Consider the following 21,314-nt stretch of genomic DNA (forward strand, 5'->3'; position numbering starts at 1 on the left):
GAACTGTGGGACATCATGAAATGAAACAACATCCACATAATGGGTGTGCCAGAAGGAGAGGAAACTAAGCAAGGAATAGAAAACATGTTTGAAGAAATAATGACAGAAAATTTCCCTGATATAGGGAAGAAAATACTCACGCAAATCCATGAAGCTCAAAAAGTCCCAAACAAAATGAACCCCAAAAGACCAACACCAAGGCACATTATAATTAAATTTGGCAAACACCAACAACAAAGCAAGAATATTAAAAGCAGCAGAAAGAGGCAGAAAGTTACCTACAAAGGATCCCCCATCAGACTAGTGACTGATTTCTCAACAGAAACACATCAGGCCAGAAGGGAATGAAATAAAATATACAAAGTCATGCAAAGGAAGGGTCTGAATCCAAGAATACTATACCCAGCAAGACTATCAATCAAAATTGAGGGTGAAATCAGGAGCTTCACAGACAAAAAAGGACTAATGGAGTTTATTACCACCAAACCAACAATGCAAGAAATGCTAAAGGGTCTGCTGTAAAAAGAAAAATTAGGAAACAAAGAAGGAACACAAGGGCAAAGAATAAAAATGGTGACAAAAAAGTACCTATCAATAATAACTTTAAATGTTAATTGATTAAATGCCCCAATTAAAAGACATAGGGTAGATGAGTGGATAAGAAAACATGACCCATATATCTGCTGTCTACAGAAAACCCACTTCAGATCAAATGACTCACACAGACTGATGGTGAAGGGATGGAAAAAGGTTTTTCAGGCAAATGGAAAAGAAAAAAAAGCTGGGGTAGCAATACTTATATCTAACAAATTAGATCTCAAAGTGAAGGGCATAACAACAGATAAGGAAGACCACTTCATAATACTAAATAGAGCAATCCAACAAGAAGAAATAACTCTGGTAAACATATACCCACTCAATACAGGAGCACACAAATACATAAAAAACTTCTGGAGGATACCGAGGGAGAGATTGGCAGCAATACAGTCATGGAAGGGGACTTTAATACCCCACTATCACCATTGGAAAAATCCTCTAAACAAAAAATCAGCAAAGAAACATCAATCCTAAATGACTCACTCGATCAGATGGAATTAATTGACATCTTCAGAACATTTCACCCCAAAGCCACAGAATATACATTCTCCTCAAGTGCACATGGGTCATTTTCAAAGACAGACCATATATTGGGTCACAGGCAAAGTCTCTTCAAATTCAAGAAGATAGAAATCATATGGCATAAAACTAGAAATCAACTACAATAAAAAAATCAAACACCTGGAGGCTAAATAGCATGCTATTAAACAATGACTGGGTTACCAGAGAGATCAAAGAAGAAATAAAAAGCATCATGGCAACAAATGACAATGAAAACACAACAATCTACAATCTATGGGACACAGTGAAAGCAGTCTTGAGAGGGCAGTTCATAGCTCTACAAGCCTACCGTATAAAACAAGAAATAATGGTAATAAATTACTTAACCCTACAATTCAAAGAATTAGAAAGAGGACAAAAAGCCCAGCGTAAGCAGAACGAAGGAAATAATAAAGATCAGAGCAGAGATAAACGAAATAGAGACCAAAAAACAATACAAAAGATCAACAAAACCAAGAGCTTGTTCTTTTCAAGGATAAACAAGACTGATGAACCTCTTGCCAGGCTCACCAAAGGCAAACAGAGAGGACCCAAAGAAACAAAATCAGAAATGAAAGAGGAGAAATAACAACAGACCCCACAGAAATACAAAGGACTATTAAAAAAAATACTATGAACAATTCAATTCCAACAAACTAGACAACCTGGAGGAAATGGATATATTGCTAGAAAAATACAACCTTCCAAAACTCAACCAAGAAGAATAAAAAAAACCTGAATAGGCCGATAACTACTGAAGAAATTGAAACAGCAATCAAAACTCCTCCAGCAAACAAAAGCCCTGGTCCGGACGGCTTTACAGGGGAGTTCTACCAAGCATTCAAAGAAGAACTAAAACCTGTCCTCCTCAGACTATTCCAAAAAATTCAAGAGGAAGGAACACTTCCAAGCTCTTTCTATGAAGTCAGCACACCCTAATCCCAAAACCAGATGAAGACACCACAAAAACAAGAGAACTCCCAGCCAATATCCTTGATGAACATAGATGCTAAAATCTTCAACAAATTCTAGCAAATCAGATTCAGCATTACATTAGAAAGATCATACATCACAGAAACAAACTGAGAGACAAATATCATATAATCATATCAATTGGTGCAGAAAAAGCATTTGACAAAATCCAACACCCTTTCTTGATAAAAACTCTCATCAAAGTGGGACTAGAGGGACCATACCTGAACATAATAAAAGCCTTATATAACAAACCTACAGCCAACATCATACTCAATGGGCAAAAATTAAACTCCTTTCCCCTAAGAACAGGAACAAGACAGGATGCCCATTTTCACCATTCCTGTTCAACATAGTATTGGAAGTGCTAACCATAGCAATCAGACAAGAAGAAGAAATAAAAGCCATCCAAATTTGAAAAGAAGAGGTAAAACTGTCCTTATTTGCAGATGACAGCATACTATAGTTAGAAAACCCTCAAAGACTCCATAAATATATTATTGGACCTAATACATGAATTCGGCAATGTAGCAGGATAAAAAATTAACACCCAGAAATTTATTACATTTTTATACACCAATAATGAACTCACGGAAAGAGAAACAAAAAAAAAACAAAAACAAAAAACCAATCCCATTTACTACTGCACACACAAAACTAAGATACCTAGGAATAAAATTAACTAAGGATATGAAAGACCTGTACTCAGAAAACTGCAGGACATTGAAAAAAAGAGATAGAAGAAGACATAAACAAATGGAAGAATATACCATATTCATGGATTGGCATAATCAACAACATTAAAATGTCCATACTACCCAAAGCAATCTACAGATTCAATGCAATCCCCATTAAAATAACAACGGCATATTTCAAAGATCTAGAACAAACTCTCCAAAAATTCATTTGGAATAAAAAAAAAGACCCCGAATAGTCACAACTATCCTGAGAAAAAAGAACAAAGTTGGAGGGATTGCAATATCAGATATCAAGCTATATTACCAATCCATGATTCTCAAAACTGCCTGGCACAGCATAAGAACAGACATATAGACCAATGGAACAGAACAGAGAACCCAGAAATAGACCCAAGCCATTATGCTCAATTAATGATTGACAAAGGAGGCAAGAGCATACAATGGAGTCAAGACAGTCTCTTCAATAAATGGTGTTTGGAAAATTGGTCAGATACATGCAAAAAAATGAAACTAGATCACCAACTTACACCATACACAAAAACAAACTCAAAATGGCTAAAGGACTTGAATGTAAGACGGGAGACCATTAAAATCCTGCAAGACTCCATAAGCAGCAAAATAACAGAATATGTCATAGCAATATCTTTTCAGACACAGCTCCTAGGGCAATGGAGACTAAAGAGAAAATCAACAAATGGGACTACATCAAAATAAAAAGCTTCTGCACAGCAAAACAAACCACCAACAAAACAACAAGAAAGCTCATTGCATGGGAGAACATATTTGCCAATGTTATCACCAATAAGTGTTTAATCTCCAACATTTACAGGGAATTCATACAACTTAACAAAAGGAAGATAAACAACCCAATCAAAAAATGGGCAATGCACCTAAATAGATGCTTTTCAAAAGAAGACATAAGGAAGGCCAAGAGACATATAAAAACATGCTCAAAGTCACTAGTCATCTGAGAGATGCAAATCAAAATGACAATGCAGTACCATCTCCCACCTGTCAAAATGGTTATCATAAACAAATGACAAGTGCTTATGAGGATGTGGAGGAAAAGGAACCCTTATGCATTGCTGGTGGGACTGCAGGCTGGTGCAGCCACTGTGGAGAACAGTATGGAGTTCCCTCAAAAAACTAAAAATGGAACTCCCATTTGACCCAGTGATCCCACGTCTAGGAATATATCCCAAAAAACTAGAAATAGCAATCAGAAAAAAATATATATATTTTTAGAGGAAAAAAACAAGATGGCAGCATAGGTAAACACTGGAGTTAGCTGCCTCGAACAACCACTTCACAAATACAACTAAAAGACAGAACGGATATCGCCCAGAACCACAGGAAGACTGGCTGAGGGGAAATTCTTCAACTAGAAGGAAAGAGAACAGCATATGAGACTCAGAGGAGGCGCAGTGAAGAAAATACAAAGGTGCGGAGGTACGCGTGGAGCGGGCTGGTAGCTGAGGGCGCGGTTGTCGTTTTCAATCGGGAGGGAGTCTCAGATTCTGAGGTCCAGTTCTGGGTGAGTCTCTAGGGACCCAGATTCAAACAGGAGAAGCGGGACTGTCTGGCATCGGTTGGAACGCGAGGGCAGCTTTCTCTCTGAGGTTTGCAGCGGTTGCTGGGACTCTGAGAGGCAGAGCCTCTGGGGACGGGACTGAGAGCAGCCATAACTGCTCCCTCCACCCGCTCTGTTGATCCCGTGTGACCCGCCCCGCCCAAGCCCTGCGCAGAGCCATTTGCCAGATAGCCTCAGGCAAAGACTAGATTAGCACCTCCCTAGAGGACAGAAGTTTTCCAACTGCAGACACAGCTGATTCTCACAGCCAGTTGGCCTGGAGGTCAAATCCCCCCATTATTAACTACAACAATCAAGGTTTAACTACAACAAGACTGCGCACAAAGACCACTAGGGGGTGCACCAAGAAAGCATAAAAAATGCGGAGACAAAGAAACAGGACAAAACTGTCAATGGAGGATATTGAGTTCAGAACCACACTTTTAAGGTCTCTCAAGAACTGTCTAGAAGCTGGTGATAAAGTTATTGAGATCCTCAAGAAATCTAATGAGACCCTCGATGTTGTGATAAATAACCAACTAGAAATTAAGCATACACGGACTGAAATAATGAATATTATACAGACTCCCAACAGCAGACTTGAGGAGCGCAAGAATCAAGGCAAAGATTTGAAATGCGAAGAAGCAAAAAACACCCAACCAGAAAAGCAAAATGAAAAAAGAATCTGAAAATACGAAGATAGTGTAAGGAGCCTCTGGGACAGCTTCAAGCGTACCAACATCAGAATTATAGGAGTTAGGTAGGGGGGTAAGAGATCAACTAAAGGACTTGTATGCATGCATATAAGCATAACCAATGGACATAAGACACTGGGGGATAGGGGAGGCTAGGGGACTGTCTAGGGCGGGGGGATAAAATGGACACATATGTAATACCCTTTGTAATACTTTAAGCAATAAATTAAAAAAAAAAGAATTATAGGGGTGCCAGAAGATGAGAGAGAGCAAGATATTGAAAACCTATTTGAAGAAATAATGACAGAAAACTTCCCCCACCTGGTGAAAGAAATAGACTTACAACTCCAGGAAGCGCAGAGAACCCCAAACAAAAGGAATCCAAAGAGGACCACACCAAGACACATCATAATTAAAATGCCAAGAGCAAAAGACAAAGAGAGAATCTTAAAAGCAGCAAGAGAAAGAAACTCAGTTACCTACAAGGGAATACCCATACGACTGTCAGCTGATTTCTCAACAGAAACTTTGCAGGCCAGAAGGGAGTGGCAAGAAATATTCAAAGTGATGAATGCCAAGAACCTACAACCAAGATTACTTTATCCAGCAAAGCTATCATTCAGAATTGAAGGTCAGATAAAGAGCTTCACAGATAAGGAAAAGCTAAAGGAGTTCATCACCACCAAACCAGGATTATATGAAATGCTGAAAGGTATCCTTTAAGAAGAGGAAGAAGAAGAAAAAGGTAAAGATACTAATTATGAACAACAAATATGCATCTATCAATAAGTGAATCTAAGAATCAAGTGAATAAATAATCTGATGAACAGAATGAACTGGTGATTATAATAGAATCAGGGACATAGAAAGGGAATGGACTCACTATTCTTGGTGGGGAAAGGGGTGTGGGAGATGGGGGAAGAGACTGGACAAAAATTGTGCACCTAGGGATGAGGACAGGTGGGGGGGTAAGGGCAGAGGGTGGGGTGAGAACTGGGTGGAGGGGAGCTATGGGGGGAAAAAAAGAGGAACAAATGTAATAATCTGAACAATAAAGATTTACTAAAATAAATAAATAAATAAATAGAAATAGCAATCAGAAAGGATATATGCACCCCTATGTTCATAGCGGCACAATTTACCATAGCTAAGATTTGGAAAGGGCCTAAGTGCCCATCAGCAGATGAGTGGATTAAACAACTGGTACACACAAAAACAAAACAAAACAAAAAAACAACTGGTACATCGGCACAATGGAATACTATGCTGCTATAAAAAAGAAGGAATTCTTACCATTTGCAACAACATGGATGGAACTGGAGAGCATTATGCTAATCAGTGGTCGGCAAACTGCGGCTCTCGAGCCACATGCGGCTCTTTGGCCCCTTGAGTGTGGCTTTTCCGCAAAATACCTACTTCTGTGCATGGGCCACGAAGTTTCAATCACACTGTACGTGCGCACCCTCATGTGGTATTTTGTGGAAGAGCCACACTCAAGGGGCCAAAGAGCCACATGTGGATTGTGAGCTGCAGTTTGCCAACCACTGTGTTAAGTGAAATAAGTCAGTCAGAGAAAGATAAATATCACATGATCTCACTTATTTATGGAATATAATCAACAACATAAACTGGTGAACAAAAACAGATCCAGAGACAGAGAAGCATAGATCAGACTGTCAAACCTCAGAGGGAAGGTAGAGGAGGGTGGGGGTAAGAGGGAGAGATCAAGCAAAGGAGTTATATGCATGTATATAAGCCTAAGCAATGGACACAGACAACAGAGAGGTGAGGGCATGAGTCGGGGGTGGGGGTGCAATGGGGGGATAAGGACACATATGTAATACCTTAATCAATAAAGAAAAAAATCCCCTAAAAATAATTCTTGAAAGCATTAGTTATACTAACCTAAAATTGGAGATAGGCCCATCAATAGACAAGTGGATTAAAAAGTTGTGGTACGCCCTAGCTGGTTTGGCTCAGTGGATAGAGTGTTGGCCTGTGGACTGAAGGGTCCCAGGTTAGATTCTGGTCAAGGGCACATGCCAGGGTTGCAGGCTCAATCCCCAGTAAGGGGCATGCGGAGGCAGCCAATCAATGATTCTCTCTCATCATTTATGTTTCTATCTCTCTCTCCCTTCCTCTCTGAAATCAGTAAAAATATATTTTTAAAAATTTGTGATACAGAAGGGGAGGGGGTGGGACCAGGGTAGAGGGGGTCAATGGGAGAAAAAAGGGGACATCTGTAACACTTTCAACAATAAAGATCGATTTTTTTTAAAAAAGTTGTGGTGCATTTATATGATCAAATATTACTCAGACATAAAAAATGAAATCTTACCATTTGCAATGGCATGAGTGGACCTAGAGGGTATTATGCCAAGTGAAAAAAGTCACACAGAGAAAGACACGTACCACATGATTTCACTATGTGGCGTCTAAGGAACAAATAAATAAACAAATAAGATCGAAACAGACTCATAGACACAGAGAGCACATGGTGGTTGCCAGAGGATAGATGTGCTGGGGAACTAGGTGAAAAAGATGAAGGAATTGAAAAGTACAGATTGGTAGTCACAAAATTGTCAGGGGGATGTAAAGTACAGCATATGAGTTATAGTCAATAATATTATAATAACTGTGTTTTGTGCCAGTGGGTACTGGAAATACCAGGGGGATCACTTTGCAAGGCATATGATTGTCTAACAATGATGCTGTACAGCTGAAAGTAATATAAAATAATATTGAATATAAACTGTAATTGAAAAATAAAAATTAAAAAATTTGAGATGGAATCTAAGTGGGTAGGTGTGTTCTTATATCAGTTCCCAATGTTGTAGGAGGCATGAAGCAAAAACATTACAGGCCCTGGCCTGGTAGCTCAGTTGGTTAGAGCATCATCCTGATACACCAAGGTTGTGGGTTTGATCCCTGGTCAGGGTACATACAATAATCAACCAATGAATGCAAAAATAAGCGGAGCAACAAATTCTCTCTCTCTCTCATCAATTAAAAAAACAACAAACTCCATTACATTTTAGTCCCCAATCTCTCTTACACACACACACACACACACACACACACACACACACACACACACTGCTTGCACATACATTCTCTCCCCATTGCCTAGATAGTCCATCTACCAAGAGATTGTTCTGAAAGAAAAAGTATACCATGAGCCAGCCCCAAGGCCCCAAAGTGCTTTTGCTCCCCTACCTTTCGGAGTTTTCGAATGACCAGGGTGAGAAGAAGCCAGAAAAGAGTAGCTGCAAGGCCAGTACAAACAAGAATAATGACTTCAATATTGGATTTGTCTTCAGAGCCTGTAAAGACATTGACGACAGATTTTATTAAAATAAAAATGAATTAGTACATTGCAGAAACTGAGAGAAAGAAAGAGAATATTAGCGCCTTTTACAAATCACATTTTATTTCTAAAGGACAAACATCACCAAGTGCCAAATTGTGTTTGTGCATACGTAAAATTTTTATAGATTATGGGCATTGTCTTCTGAGACTTAGAGAGAAAAAATCCTTGATAATTGTACTAGATGACTCAAAAGAATGAGCTGAACAAATATTGTATACAGACATATATCTGAGGCAGAAAGCCAAAATGAAACATTTAAAGTTATGCTCTACCTAATTAGCTGGCTCTCAAGGACAAAGCCAAAATAGGTGTGAGGTATGGTGTCACATTGCCTGAGTTGAAATCCTGGCTCTAAACACTTAACAACTGCATGACCTTGAGGAAATTTCTAACCTTTCTGTGCCTCAGTTTGCCCAACTGAAAATGGGAATAATATAGTTATTATTTAAATGGGCAAACTGAGGCACAGAAAGGTTAGTAATTTCCTCAAGGTCATGTAGCTGTTAAGTGGTAGAACCATATTTCAGAGATTAATCAATGAAGTTATATGCATATATGCGTAGCCCATGGACAGACAATAGTATGGGGAAGACTTGGAAAAGGGATGGGATTGTGGTAGTGGATCAATAGGGGATAAAAGAGGGACATCTGTAATACTTTCAACAATAAAGAAAAAATTTTAAAAATAAAAATGGGAATAATAAAATACCTGCCACATGGGGTTATTAAATGAGATAATGAGTAGTGAAAATAGCACAGTATAGAGTGTATAACTTATTTTATCTATCTTATTATTACCAGTTTCCCATTTTTTTAGTTCAGATTCTGTGGATTATCTCAGACAAATGTGAGGCCAGATTGTTAAATAAGCTTATATGGTTTGCCTTATATGACCTAGAACAGTATAGCTAGCTGAATGTGCAAAAGGCTTTAGAGGTGCCAAGATGGTTAGTCTAACCCATAGAATTTCTTTGAACAGATACAACTTTACCTTTAACAATTAAATACTCATCATAATAGCATAGGGCATTGGAATCAAACACCTTGCTACAAGCTTTAGCAAGTGTCTTACTTTCTTTGGGCTTCATATTTATAATGAAAGGTGGTCAACTTTCTATTTTTATATTTCCAAATGCCATCAAATATTTTCCAACCAACAAAAGGGAAGTAATGTCATTTGATACATTATATTTTGTAAAACATTCCCATATCTTGGCCTTCATTTGTATCACCTCTGAAAAAATAGAGCACAGCTGGTGTTATTCTCGTTTTAAAATGAGAAATCTGAAACCCAGAAAGGCTTATGTACGGTCCCATCAAGTTCGCAACAAGTATAGGGTTCTGAACCCAGGTTTTCCAAATCATGCTATTCCACATACCTTCTCATTGAAAGTGGTTATATTAAGTGTATATCCATGATTGCCTTCTCCATTGTCTCTCTACACTGTGTCCCCATTACCAAATGCATTTTCTTTATTTGGGGGGTTCCATTACTGATTATCAATATAGCTAGGAATTTCCAACTTACCTTCCACAGTGATAAGAGCTGCTGTGCTGACTTCCCCCAACTCATTGGTTGCTTTGCACAGATAGAAGCCCTCATCTTCTTTTTTGGCTCGCTCAATAATAAGGCTGTTGTTCTTAAAGAAGATCCCTGCATCAACAATGTTCACCATTATTTTTGAAGTGTTTGAAGTGAAGCCAAATCTTAGAATATGTCAAGCCCCTATTTTATTAAGTCAATCTTGGAACAGTTTCAAAGTCAAGTAATCTCAAAGGAGCTGCACCAACTCAAGCCATCCTGACTGGAAGTAGCTACGTAAGCTCTTCAGACTCACCTGAAGCAGGAATAATAGGAACCCCATTTTTCAACCAGTGGATGTTAGGCTGTGGTGTTCCACTCACTTTGCAATCCAGCAAAATCTTTCCACTGCTGTTAACCTCAATATTGGTAAGATTCTCAATAATGAATGGAGCAACTTTTTCTATAGAGAACAGGGTAAAAAGAGGCAAAATTTTTGAGGAAGGGTACCACATATACATCACTTAATCTCTGTTTTACCCCTCATGTTTAATCAGACATTGGATGGTTAAATGTTACCCTATGCAGGAAAAGAGAAGATAGATGGGGATAAAATCTACTGTAAGAGTTATGTGTGTGGTGGTTTGCATTTTGTATTCTTCAAGGTCATATTTAGCCACCACAAGCAATAAAAGTGGCTGCTGAAGAGTTTTGGTATTAGAAGAACCAAAAATTCCATTCCCAAATTTTTCTATCATCTGTTTAACACAGAGTATACAAGATCCTTTCCTTGAAATGTCCCCAAGAGGCTTCATGAAACAAAAGATTGACTGGTCCAGCCTATAAGTAAGACATAAATAAGTAAAAGCCTATTCTGGTTCCACATCCCACACAGTAGTTGTCTTAAATGCTAAAAAGTTATGGGGAAGTCCCTCCAATTCTACCTTTAATTAAGAGCTGAGTATTATGTTGCATTATCTTGGTGATGTTCCTCTGAGTCCAAGCCTTGCACTTATACTGCCCTTTATCCTTCTGGGTCACATTCTTAATCACCAGTGTCAAAGAGATGGAGTAGTTATTTTTTAAGCTTTCTGTGTATATAACAGGAATCTTCTCTCCAAAGGGGTTGAACCAAGCGAGCTGAGTGTAGATATATTTAGCTGCCTTGCATTTGAGCCGAGCATCATAGCCCTCAATTGTTGAGACCAGGGGTTCTGCCTCCATGAAGCCAGTCACATCTGTGAGGGTGAAGAAATGTCACTGTGAATGACAAAGCCAGAGAAACTGACATACAGCAACATGCTTAGTTCTTTTTCGTGAAAGCCGAGTTGTAGAAACAAAACATATTCCATCAAGGACAAATGTCCAATAGTAAAGACCCAATTACCTTGAGTTTTCAGGGTTATTCCAGTATTATCACCAGAGTATTACAGAGTCTGAGAGTCTGCCAATATGGATGTCTAACATACATATGGTCCAACTTACAAACCTTCAAAGCAATTCCCTCATGTTAACTTTAAAAACAAACCTGAGACAAATATTATCACCAACCTAATTTCATAGATTAAAATAGAACTTAATCCAAATAAATGGCAGAAACAAGCCTGAGACACCAGGTCTACTGATGTGAGTTTTCATTTTTGCAATTTCATGCTGCCACTCCACAGGTAAGTTCTTATTTTGGAATCTACATTACAGATGCTTTTTGTTGAATTAAAACATGATGTGTACAGGAAAATAGTACTTAAATGTAAAATTCCTCTAAAAAAAAGGGTAGTGCAACAATTTTAAGCACTGAATAGTTTATCACAGATGTGATTGGGAAAGAAAATAGACAACTTTGTGAAAATGAAACTCTTCAGATTTTTACTTGAAATATAGCACGCAAAAACACTTGTAATCCTTTTTGTAAATAGAATTGATATAAATTATAAAGAAATAATTGACTACCATACCAATATTCTTACCCCCAAAAGATACATCAATTTTCACAGCTGAACATTACACACATACACACACATACATACACACACACAAATTTGCACACATTTTATTTTAAGTAGAAATGACTACAAATAGCCTGGAGAGAATAGTTGTTGGATAAGAACAACCGGTTGTCCTGAACCAGACCTAGAGGTTTTAATGCATTAGTTTTGTGGGGGAGGCATGTCTTTTGGGGGTCAGGAATGATAAAAGGCATTCTTTCAGTCAAAGCTTTGTAATTAGAATTAAATGATTAAAATTTTCTACTTGTCATGCCATTGTATTATCATTTTGGTGGGTATTTGCTTCAAACTCCCCGAGAATTGCTCAAATTTTCTCTACCAATATTTATATTGATGAAGTCTACCTCTTTTTAAAAACATACTAATATTTTGTATTAGGGCTCACAGAATGTTTTTATAAAAACGAATAATTTTTTTGTAAATATATATTTTATTGATTTCAGAGAGAAAGGGAGAGGGAGAGATAGATAGATACATCAATGAGAGAGAATCATTGATCAGTTGCCTCCTGCATGCCCTGTACTGGGGGATCAAGCCTGCAACTCAGGTATATGCCCTGACCAGGAATCAAACCATGACCTCCTGGTTCATAAGTCTATGCTAAACCACTGGGAAACACCAGCCAGGTTAAAATAATAATTTATTAATGCCTTTTATTTAATATCGCTTGCATCACTCTAGAATTCAGTGATGGCGAACCTATGACACGCGTGTCAGAGGTGACACGCGAACTCATTTTTTTGGTTGATTTTTCTTTGTTAAATGGCATTTAAATATATAAAATAAATATCAAAAATATAAATCTTTGTTTTACTATGGTTGCAAATATCAAAAAATTTTTATATGTGACACGGCAACAGAGTTAAGTTAGGTTTTTCAAAATGCTGACACGCTGAGCTCAAAAGGTTCGCCATCACTGCTCTAGATTCAGTGTTGGTTTTTTAAAAATATATTTTGGGGATAGGGCAGGTAGAAGAGGGTAAATGGTGATGGAAGGAGACTATGCTATGGGTGTTGATACACAATACAATATATATGTTGTATTATAGAATTTTACACTTGAAAAAATTTTTAACCCATGTAACTTCAATAAATTTGATAAAGTCTACGTTTTAATGAGTCAGAGCAGTTATGTTCTTGATTGAAAAATATGGCTGTCTAAACAGTTGAGCTGACAATTTTCAAATTCTGGACCCCTGTTCACTCAGTAGTGAACCTTCATATCCCTGAACACTAGCATCAAATTTTTGATGCAGAAGGCCCATAGATTTAGTCATGTGTACCAGTAAATGATTGCAGAGCATGGAATAATTGGCTCTCCCCTCTAAACCAATCCTTCCTTTAAAATTTTCTTTGGTTGAAGACACCTTTTTCCTATAACCAAGAATAAAAACCTCACTGTTATCTCTGATCCTTCTCCCCCCCTCACCTTCCACATCTCACCTCTCATCACTTGCCAAATCCTATCAATTGTTCCTTTGGCATAACTTTTCCTCACCCTTCCTTTCTGTCTCCACTATGTAGCTATCCCATTGTGGGTAGTCATTACCTCATTACTGAACAATTAAATGCTTTCCTAACTGGGTTGCTCTCCTCCAGTCTCACCATACAACAAACAATCTCCACAGGCTACCTCATTTATCTAACTGGACCATAATTTTGATCAAAACCACTATCCAAAGCTTTAAATGACTCCCCACTGCCTCCAAATAAAGTTTATATTCCTCTCTCACGTATTCAAAGTAGGCTTCTCTAAGGCTCCTAATCAACTCTTCCTCATCAACCACATCATCTATCTTCTCCAGAAATCCTCTGTTTTGACCTGCCCAATTGTTCCACATGCTCCACAAATATTTCACATTGGCTTATGCTAATCTTCCAATGACAAGTAAAAATGTATATCCTCAGACAGTTCTCCTCTGTCCACCCACTCTAAAATAGGCTTCTCCAGCCGTGACCGGTTTGGCTCAGTGGATGGAGTGTCGGCCTGCAGACTGAAAGGTCCCAGGTTCGATTCCAGTCAAGTGCATGTACCTGGTTGGGGCACATCCCCAGTAGGGGGTGTGCTGGAGGCAACTGATTGATGTTTCTCTCTCATTGATGTTTCTAGCTCTCTAACCCTCTCCCTTCCTCTCTGTAAAAAATCAATAAAATATATTTTAAAAAATAAATAAATAAATAAAATAGGCTTCTCCACTCTATTGTAACATTCTCTCTTTTATGCACTTATGACAAGTATAAAATGTCTATTCATTTATTTGTTCATTTGTTTACTGTTTCTTTCCATCACTGCAATGTAAAGTCTATGAGGAAAAGAACCACACAAGGTTTATTCAGTGCCATAGTCCTAACATCTAGCACAGTGTTTATCATGTCACAGTTGCCTAATAAATATTACCATAATGAATGAATATTGGTTGGTTAATTCCAATATGTATAACTTTTGCTCATACCACCCTCTTCCCTTAAAATGCCATTCCCAACATCTTTGTTTTTGTGAATAATAACTATTCATCAATCAGTGTTCTGTTGTTTTTGAAGCCCCTTTGGCTATAGTGTGCTGCCCAAATTGACTTCTCCCTTTCTTGGGCTAATACAATCTGAAATTATATACATAATACCTTGAATGTATTAGTTACATGTTTCTTTTTACTATCAGTTCATTTGTAAGATGCTTGAGGATACCTCATGGAGAGTATGAGAAAAATTAATATTCATTTACTGTATTTCATAAAATTGAAGCAAACCATCACATGATGTATTTTTATTTTTATAAATGTCCCTGAGTCTTTTTCATGGATATCCATCTTGTCTCTGTCAATAGCTTGTCTTGACTCTTTAGATTATAAAACTGCTTCAAGTAAGGAATCCTTTCTTGGTTATTACAAAGCATTTTATAAACACTCAACAATCATTAACAAATGTTTTAAAATGTTATGATTAATGATCAACTTTTTTGTAATGTAGATGACAACATATATTGATGGGGATCCTGTAGACTAACTTTTGGGGGATGAGTTTAATATAGCTATGGTTACTGGCCTTAAAACTATTATAAATTCAGGCACTGAATGGTCAAAGAGTCTCAGAAAGGTAAAATACTTGCTTCATGCCAGGCTGAATCATGTTTCCTGACAAAAGTTTGCATGTATGTCTGAAATCTTGAGAGATAAAGACAAAGCCCTGAATTCCATGCCATAAAGGCGTTTTTCAGCTATAGCTTCTGAAGCCATTAACGTCTTATTTAAAAAAGAACTGAATACTAGGATGGATGAAATACTTTACTGTTATTGACTAAATTTTTGTGCCCCCCTTCCACCAGTTCATATGTTAAGGTCCTAAAATCCAATGCGATGCTATTTGGAGTTGAGACATTTAAGAGATAATCTGAAATTTATATGAAGTCATGAGAGTGAAACCCTTATGATGGGATTAGTGGCCTTATAAGAGGCAGAAAGACCAGAACTTTCTATCTCTCCACTATGTGCAGAAACAATGAGAAGGCAGACATCTGCAAGCCAGAAAGAGAGCCCTCACCAGGGAACCAAATTGGCCAGCACATTAATATTGGCCTTCCCCTGACTCAAGAACTATAATAAATAAATTCATATTGTTTAAACCACCCAATCTGTGGTATTTTGTTATGTAGAGACTTTTAGAGGATACACAAGTAGGTAGGTTACTCTGTTATCTACATTACTGAAATTTACCTGACCAGTGAACCTAATAGGAAGTTATGGTGGTTTTGCGGTTACATTTGAGCCCCTAGTATCCTCTTTCCTCTTTCTTCCATTTGCCCTATATGGCTATATGGATTTATGGATTTCAAGCCTGACATTTCAGAGTATGTGCCACTGCCTTCTTTCCCCATACCAGCCTAATATAGATGTCTCCAATGACTCATGTAAGTAAAATACTTGCTTTCTCATATGTTGTCTACCCTAGAAACCATGACTTATGGGGATCAGATGAAAAAATTCAAGTTTAAAAACCTGGATATATTTTTCACCAGATCTTTGAAGGTCTGTCACTGTGAAGAGTAAGTAAGCTGACAGTCTTTGTTTCAACTTCAATGAATTTAGGAGTGTGGGTAGAAGCAAATTTAGTACAAGGGCAAGCTTTCTCATAGAGATGCCCCAAGATTAAACAGGTTGCTTTGGAAAATAGGGAAATAGTTTTATATCACCAGGGGCACCCAAGCTGAAGTTGAATAATTTCTTGGTGGAAATGTTGTGCTTATAATTAAAGCACTAGAAGAAGGGAGAGGAAGGTTTTACTAGGTGATCTAGCAGGATCTTCAGGATCCTGACAATGGGTGATTCTAGGACACTGAGAAGGGACAATTAACAAAAGTTTTTCTACACACTATGACACTGGCCCTTAATTTTCTAGGAATACCCTCCCATACATTTTGCTTCTAGAAAAGTCAAAAGCTGTCTAGAAAACTCTCCATCTGAGGCATATTAGAAACACAGAGCATCTTTTGAATCCCAAAAACTTTTGTATATTTCCCAGGTGACTTGCCTAGGCCATCTCTTGGGCCACCTGGAGGCTATTGTGGCCAAACAGTTACTGTGAGGGCATCAACATTTCCAGTCATTTTTACAAAAACAAGTTGAAGTACCAGTTCTTTTTCTACAAGGGGATGAACACCAAGCCATCCTGCTGCCCTTACCATTTCTGAGCCCCTAGCAGAATCTTTTGGTAGACCTTGCAAAGCATGCTGCCTCAAAAAATCAAGTGAGGCCAGGTCACCTTGGACTGCCTCAAAGTGTTCGATGGAATCCTGTCATCCTATGACAAGAAATAGTGAATGGTAGTTCCTGCAGCTCTCAAGGTTGTGCCTCTGAAGCCTACATGGAAGTTTGCCCACCTAGGGCACGTGGCTCATGAAGTTGGCTAGAAGTAGCAGGCAGTCACAGCCACTCTGGAGGAGAAGAGGTAGGAGAAGGCCAAGATCAATTAACAGAAGAAAAAGCAGCTTCTGAGGCTAAGAAACAGGCCAAAAAGAATGTGGAGAAGAAAATTAAAAGATACACAGAGGTCCTCAAGACTCCTGGACTCCTGGTCTGAGCCCAATAAAATTGTTAATTCTTCATGCTTAGAATGATCTGCCCTTCCTCCATCATGGCCCTAGGATTTGAGGGACCCCCAGGGCACCTTTGACCTTAAAAGTCTAAGAACACAGAAGGGGCCTGAGTTACTGTTGTTTAATAAAGGCATTTTAAAAAATGTAAATGGCTCCAACAGCTGTACAGCATAATTTGCCTATGACCTACTCTTGAGAGCTCTAGGAAATCAACAGTTAGAATAGTTAGTTCAGTTTTAATATTTACAAGTAAACTGGAAAACACAAGGTTAAACTTCCCACATGATCAGGTACTATACTGTGCAGTTGTTAGGATGTGAGGTGACACTTGGGAACAGGATGAACTTGGTGTTGTACAAGGTATTTACAGATGCACAGACAGCCGTGGAGTCACCAGCATTGCCCTTTTGATTTCTCTGCACCTTGTAATCAGAAATGAATAAAAATTTAAAGGAAAAACATCTAGCTGGAAACCACAATGCTATTAATTTTTGTGACACACAATGTTATTAATTTTTGTGACAATTGGAAAAGAAATGAAATCATATACATCAAAGCCTTTGGAGATTTTCCAGAGACAGCCAAGAGGCTTTAGGTATGAAAATCTCAATTCCAGATTCCTTGTGTTTGTTTTAGCTTTGCTGCATCTCAAATATAAGCCATGGCAGGGGCCAAAGGTCAGCTGAACCCAAATGATCAGCTAAGTCACTTTAAATGAGCTATTTCTTCCTTAAAAGCACAGGTCTCAACCTACAATTTTTCACTATGAAAATTACAAACCGTGATTTTATTATTATTATTATTATTATTATTATTATTATGCTAAGTGAAATAAGCCAGTCAGAGAAAGACAAATATCACATAATCTCACTTATATGTGGAATCTAATGAACAAAATAAACTGATGAACAAAGTAGGACCATAGACATGGAAACATGGAACAGACTGACAGATCTGAGGGATGATGGGAGGGAAGGAGGCACGAAGAGACTAATCAAAGAACTTTTATGTATAGCCCATGGACACAGATAATAGATAGGTGAAGGCCTGGGATGGGTGACAGCCGGGTGGAGGGCATCAAAAGGTAGAAAACAGGGTACATTTGTAACACTCTCAACAACAACAAAAAATAATTTAAAAAATTAAAAACAAGTTCAGTGAATAAAAATACAACATTAGATATGTGCTTTTGGTTGCAATTATTTTTTAAAGGTGATGAAATGTTCAATATCTATCTATCTATCTATCTATCTATCTATCTATCTATCTATCTATCATCTATCTGTCTGTTCCTTAGTTGGGGCAGAAGTAAAGCCATTCAAAAAACACTATTTTGCCTGTAAATCAGAATCCTCATTGGACTTGGCTTATAAATGGGAGAAGTCCCAGTCATTCCATTAGCTTTAGGGTAAAAGAGAGTTTGGAGACTCCATTTTGAGATACTATATTCTTCATCTTTTGGGTGCCTATGTTTTTAAGACTCAGTTTAATTTTGTCTGGAAAAGATGAGTAGCTTATATGCTACCTCCACTGTTAGACTCAGACAGAGAATCCTTGTAGGTTGTCTTATTAGTATTCTGAGCAACAACTAGAAGGGGTTTGATTCCACTTCATTCCACTGCTTTTGGACATATGATGTAGCAGAGAGGCTTTGGATATGACCTATTTATTTTTTCATACTGTCTTCCCAGGAAGGTCCTATTCTGCTCAGTAGTTTTTCATGCTAAGAAGCAACTTGCCAACAGTAAATTCCTTCTGTTATGTTGGGGTTTAAGCTTGTGAGCTTTGAATAATCATTCATTTTAGAGAAGAAAGAAGTTCAGTTTCAAACAAAGCTGTGATGGCCCAGTCTCTACCCACCAATGGGGACAGAGGAAAGAGCTGGTAGGAACTATCTGCAATTATGCTTGCAAAGCCACATCTTCACTGGTTCCCCTTGCTCTGGGCTGTTTGGGATCAGGGTAGAAATGGCCTTTCCTGGAGACTTCCTTGTACACATGGTAAATTTCTTCTAAAACCAAAAGTCACTGTCTTGTGGAAGAGCCCTGAGAACACCTGTATCTTCATCTGAGGTTCCTCTTTTCAGCTAGCACAGCCACCTAGATTGGGCAACTGAGGTGATTTTAGAAAATGACAGCAAGTTAACAGATTTTTCTGACTCATTCTATATTTGCAAATAATAATAATAATAATAATAATCCTATATAATAAAGAGCTAATATGCAAATGGTCATCACGCCCTCACTCAATCACACTGTTAACAGCTCAGACACTCAACACTGGGGAGAGAGGAAAGGGGACCAGCCAGTCACAAATAAGCTCACAAGAGAGGGATGGGGACAAGCCACCCGCCCCACGGTCCTGGGTGCTTGTGTCTGTGGCCCAGGTGAAGCCACCCACCCACAGTCCCCTGCAGCTGTAGCCAGCCCGGGCGAAGCCAGCCCAGGTCCTGGGTGCCTGCAGCCAGCCAGAGGGAGGGAAGCCCGGGTCTTGTGTGCCAGTGACCAGCTGGAGGGAGGGAATCCTGGGTCCTGGGTACAGGGAGAAGCAGAGGTGGTTAGGGGCAATCAGGTCAGCAGGGGAGCAGTTAGGGGTGATCAGGCAGGCAGGCAGAGGTGGTTAGGGGCAATCAGACCAGCAGGGGAGCAGTTAGGGGTGATCAGGCAGGCAGGCAGAGGAGTTAGGGGTGATCAGGCAGGCAGGCAGGAGAGTGGTTAGGAGCCAGCAGTCCCAGATTTCGAGAGGCAGTCGGACATCCCCTGAGGGGTCCCGGATTGGAGAGGGAGCAGGCCAGGCTGAGGGACCTTCCCTCCCCGCCCCCGCCCCCCCTGCACAAATTTCATGCACCGGGCCTCTAGTAATAATAATAAAAGTCTTAATTTCCTGGTATTTTATATTTGACTGATTTAGTTTAAAACTTCTGTATCCTCTGGTTTCTGCTTCTGAAGCTATCAGGAGAGTCAAACTAACTCTGGGTTGGGTTAAGCAAAAGAAAGAGGCAAAATAATCTGAAATGACAGACCCTTTTTCAAGTGTTCTGTAAACTTGTCAGAAATGTGCTAATGAATGGACAAAAATATTTACATAAATAGAAAATTTATGAAATGTCAAAGTAACAGAGGGCAGATTTTCATCCAGAGTTTGGAACACCAAGAACAGAGATTCATTTCGTCCTCATCTCCCACACTTCCCACCCTTCTTATCTCCCTCTTTCTCACTATACTCCTCAAATTATGACTTAAGACTTTTCACAAAATCATTAAGTTATGGAAATGCAGTTGCATATGTTTATCTCTTTTTTTTTCTGTCATACTATCGATAGAAAAACTGAGTCCCAGGGAAGGGAAGAAATTTACCATGATCACACAACAAGGCTTGGCAATGGAACAAAGACTGTATCACCAGTTCTCTAATTTCTAATCCATAATTTGCCTTTGGGCTTGGAGTAGTGTTTTCTTATGACCTAACATATTCCTCTCTTCCCTCCCCAGAATACATTGGATGGGGCATTTCTTGGTAATGAAGATGGCTGATGCATAAACAAAGTCTTTCAGTCTTTTTTTCTGAGTAGCTTAGGGAAAATCAAGCATATTGGGGCACGTAACAATGTCTAAGTCTAGAAAACGGTATTTGATAAGTGAATTACCAGGCTGTTTCCATGGAGAACAGAATGGAAGTGGGAGAGGAAGCCGAAATTAGAGCAATAAAATTATAGTTAAATTCAGTATATTTGATGCATAATTTGTAATGGGGTTTGAGGAGTAGAGTGAGTTGCTTGAACAATCCCATCTCCATTGGGGACTACTCCCTTATCGTTCTATTGGGACATACATCTTTGAAACGTCTTCAGCTCACTCCAGCTGTTTCCCATAAAGCTATTACACAACTCAGGAAAGGAGAGAAGTTGCTGATCAGAAAAAAAGGGAAAAGACTGACTTTCCTGTTTCCACTCTCAATGACTTATTCTTATGTATGTGTGATAGAGGCATATCTGCCCACTCATACACTCGAATTGCTTGGTGTAGCAAACCACAGTATAATGTTCACACAAGTTCATCTTCGTGAGTTTTATGTAGGTGTAGAATGGTTAAGATACTATTTTCAGGAATAATATTTTAGGATCCAAGTATTCAACAAAAACAAGCCTAATAAGAGACATAATCCAGTCTTCCGTCTTCCAGCATGTTGTTTCTACTAAAACTAGAGGCACTGGACTTGAAGGAGAGATGCAGAGAGAAGCCAGGATTATTTTGAT

General features: G+C 38.7%; 1 protein-coding gene across 1 annotated transcript in view; it reads right to left on the minus strand.

The window, feature by feature from the left end:
• The window catches only part of LOC308510763 (vascular endothelial growth factor receptor kdr-like), a 435,828-nt gene that overhangs the window by 164,002 nt on the left and 250,512 nt on the right, over positions 1–21,314 (minus strand). The window contains exons 13-16 of the mRNA XM_081080791.1: positions 10,909–11,202; positions 10,281–10,427; positions 9,971–10,096; positions 8,289–8,395 (exon numbers count right to left, since the gene is read on the minus strand). Of these exons, the coding sequence (XP_080936917.1) occupies positions 8,289–8,395; positions 9,971–10,096; positions 10,281–10,427; positions 10,909–11,202 (674 nt within the window). The remainder of the gene's footprint in view (positions 1–8,288; positions 8,396–9,970; positions 10,097–10,280; positions 10,428–10,908; positions 11,203–21,314) is intronic.

Source organism: Myotis nattereri (assembly GCF_964212035.1).
Source record: "Myotis nattereri genome assembly, chromosome: X".
Taxonomy (NCBI): domain Eukaryota; kingdom Metazoa; phylum Chordata; class Mammalia; order Chiroptera; family Vespertilionidae; genus Myotis; species Myotis nattereri.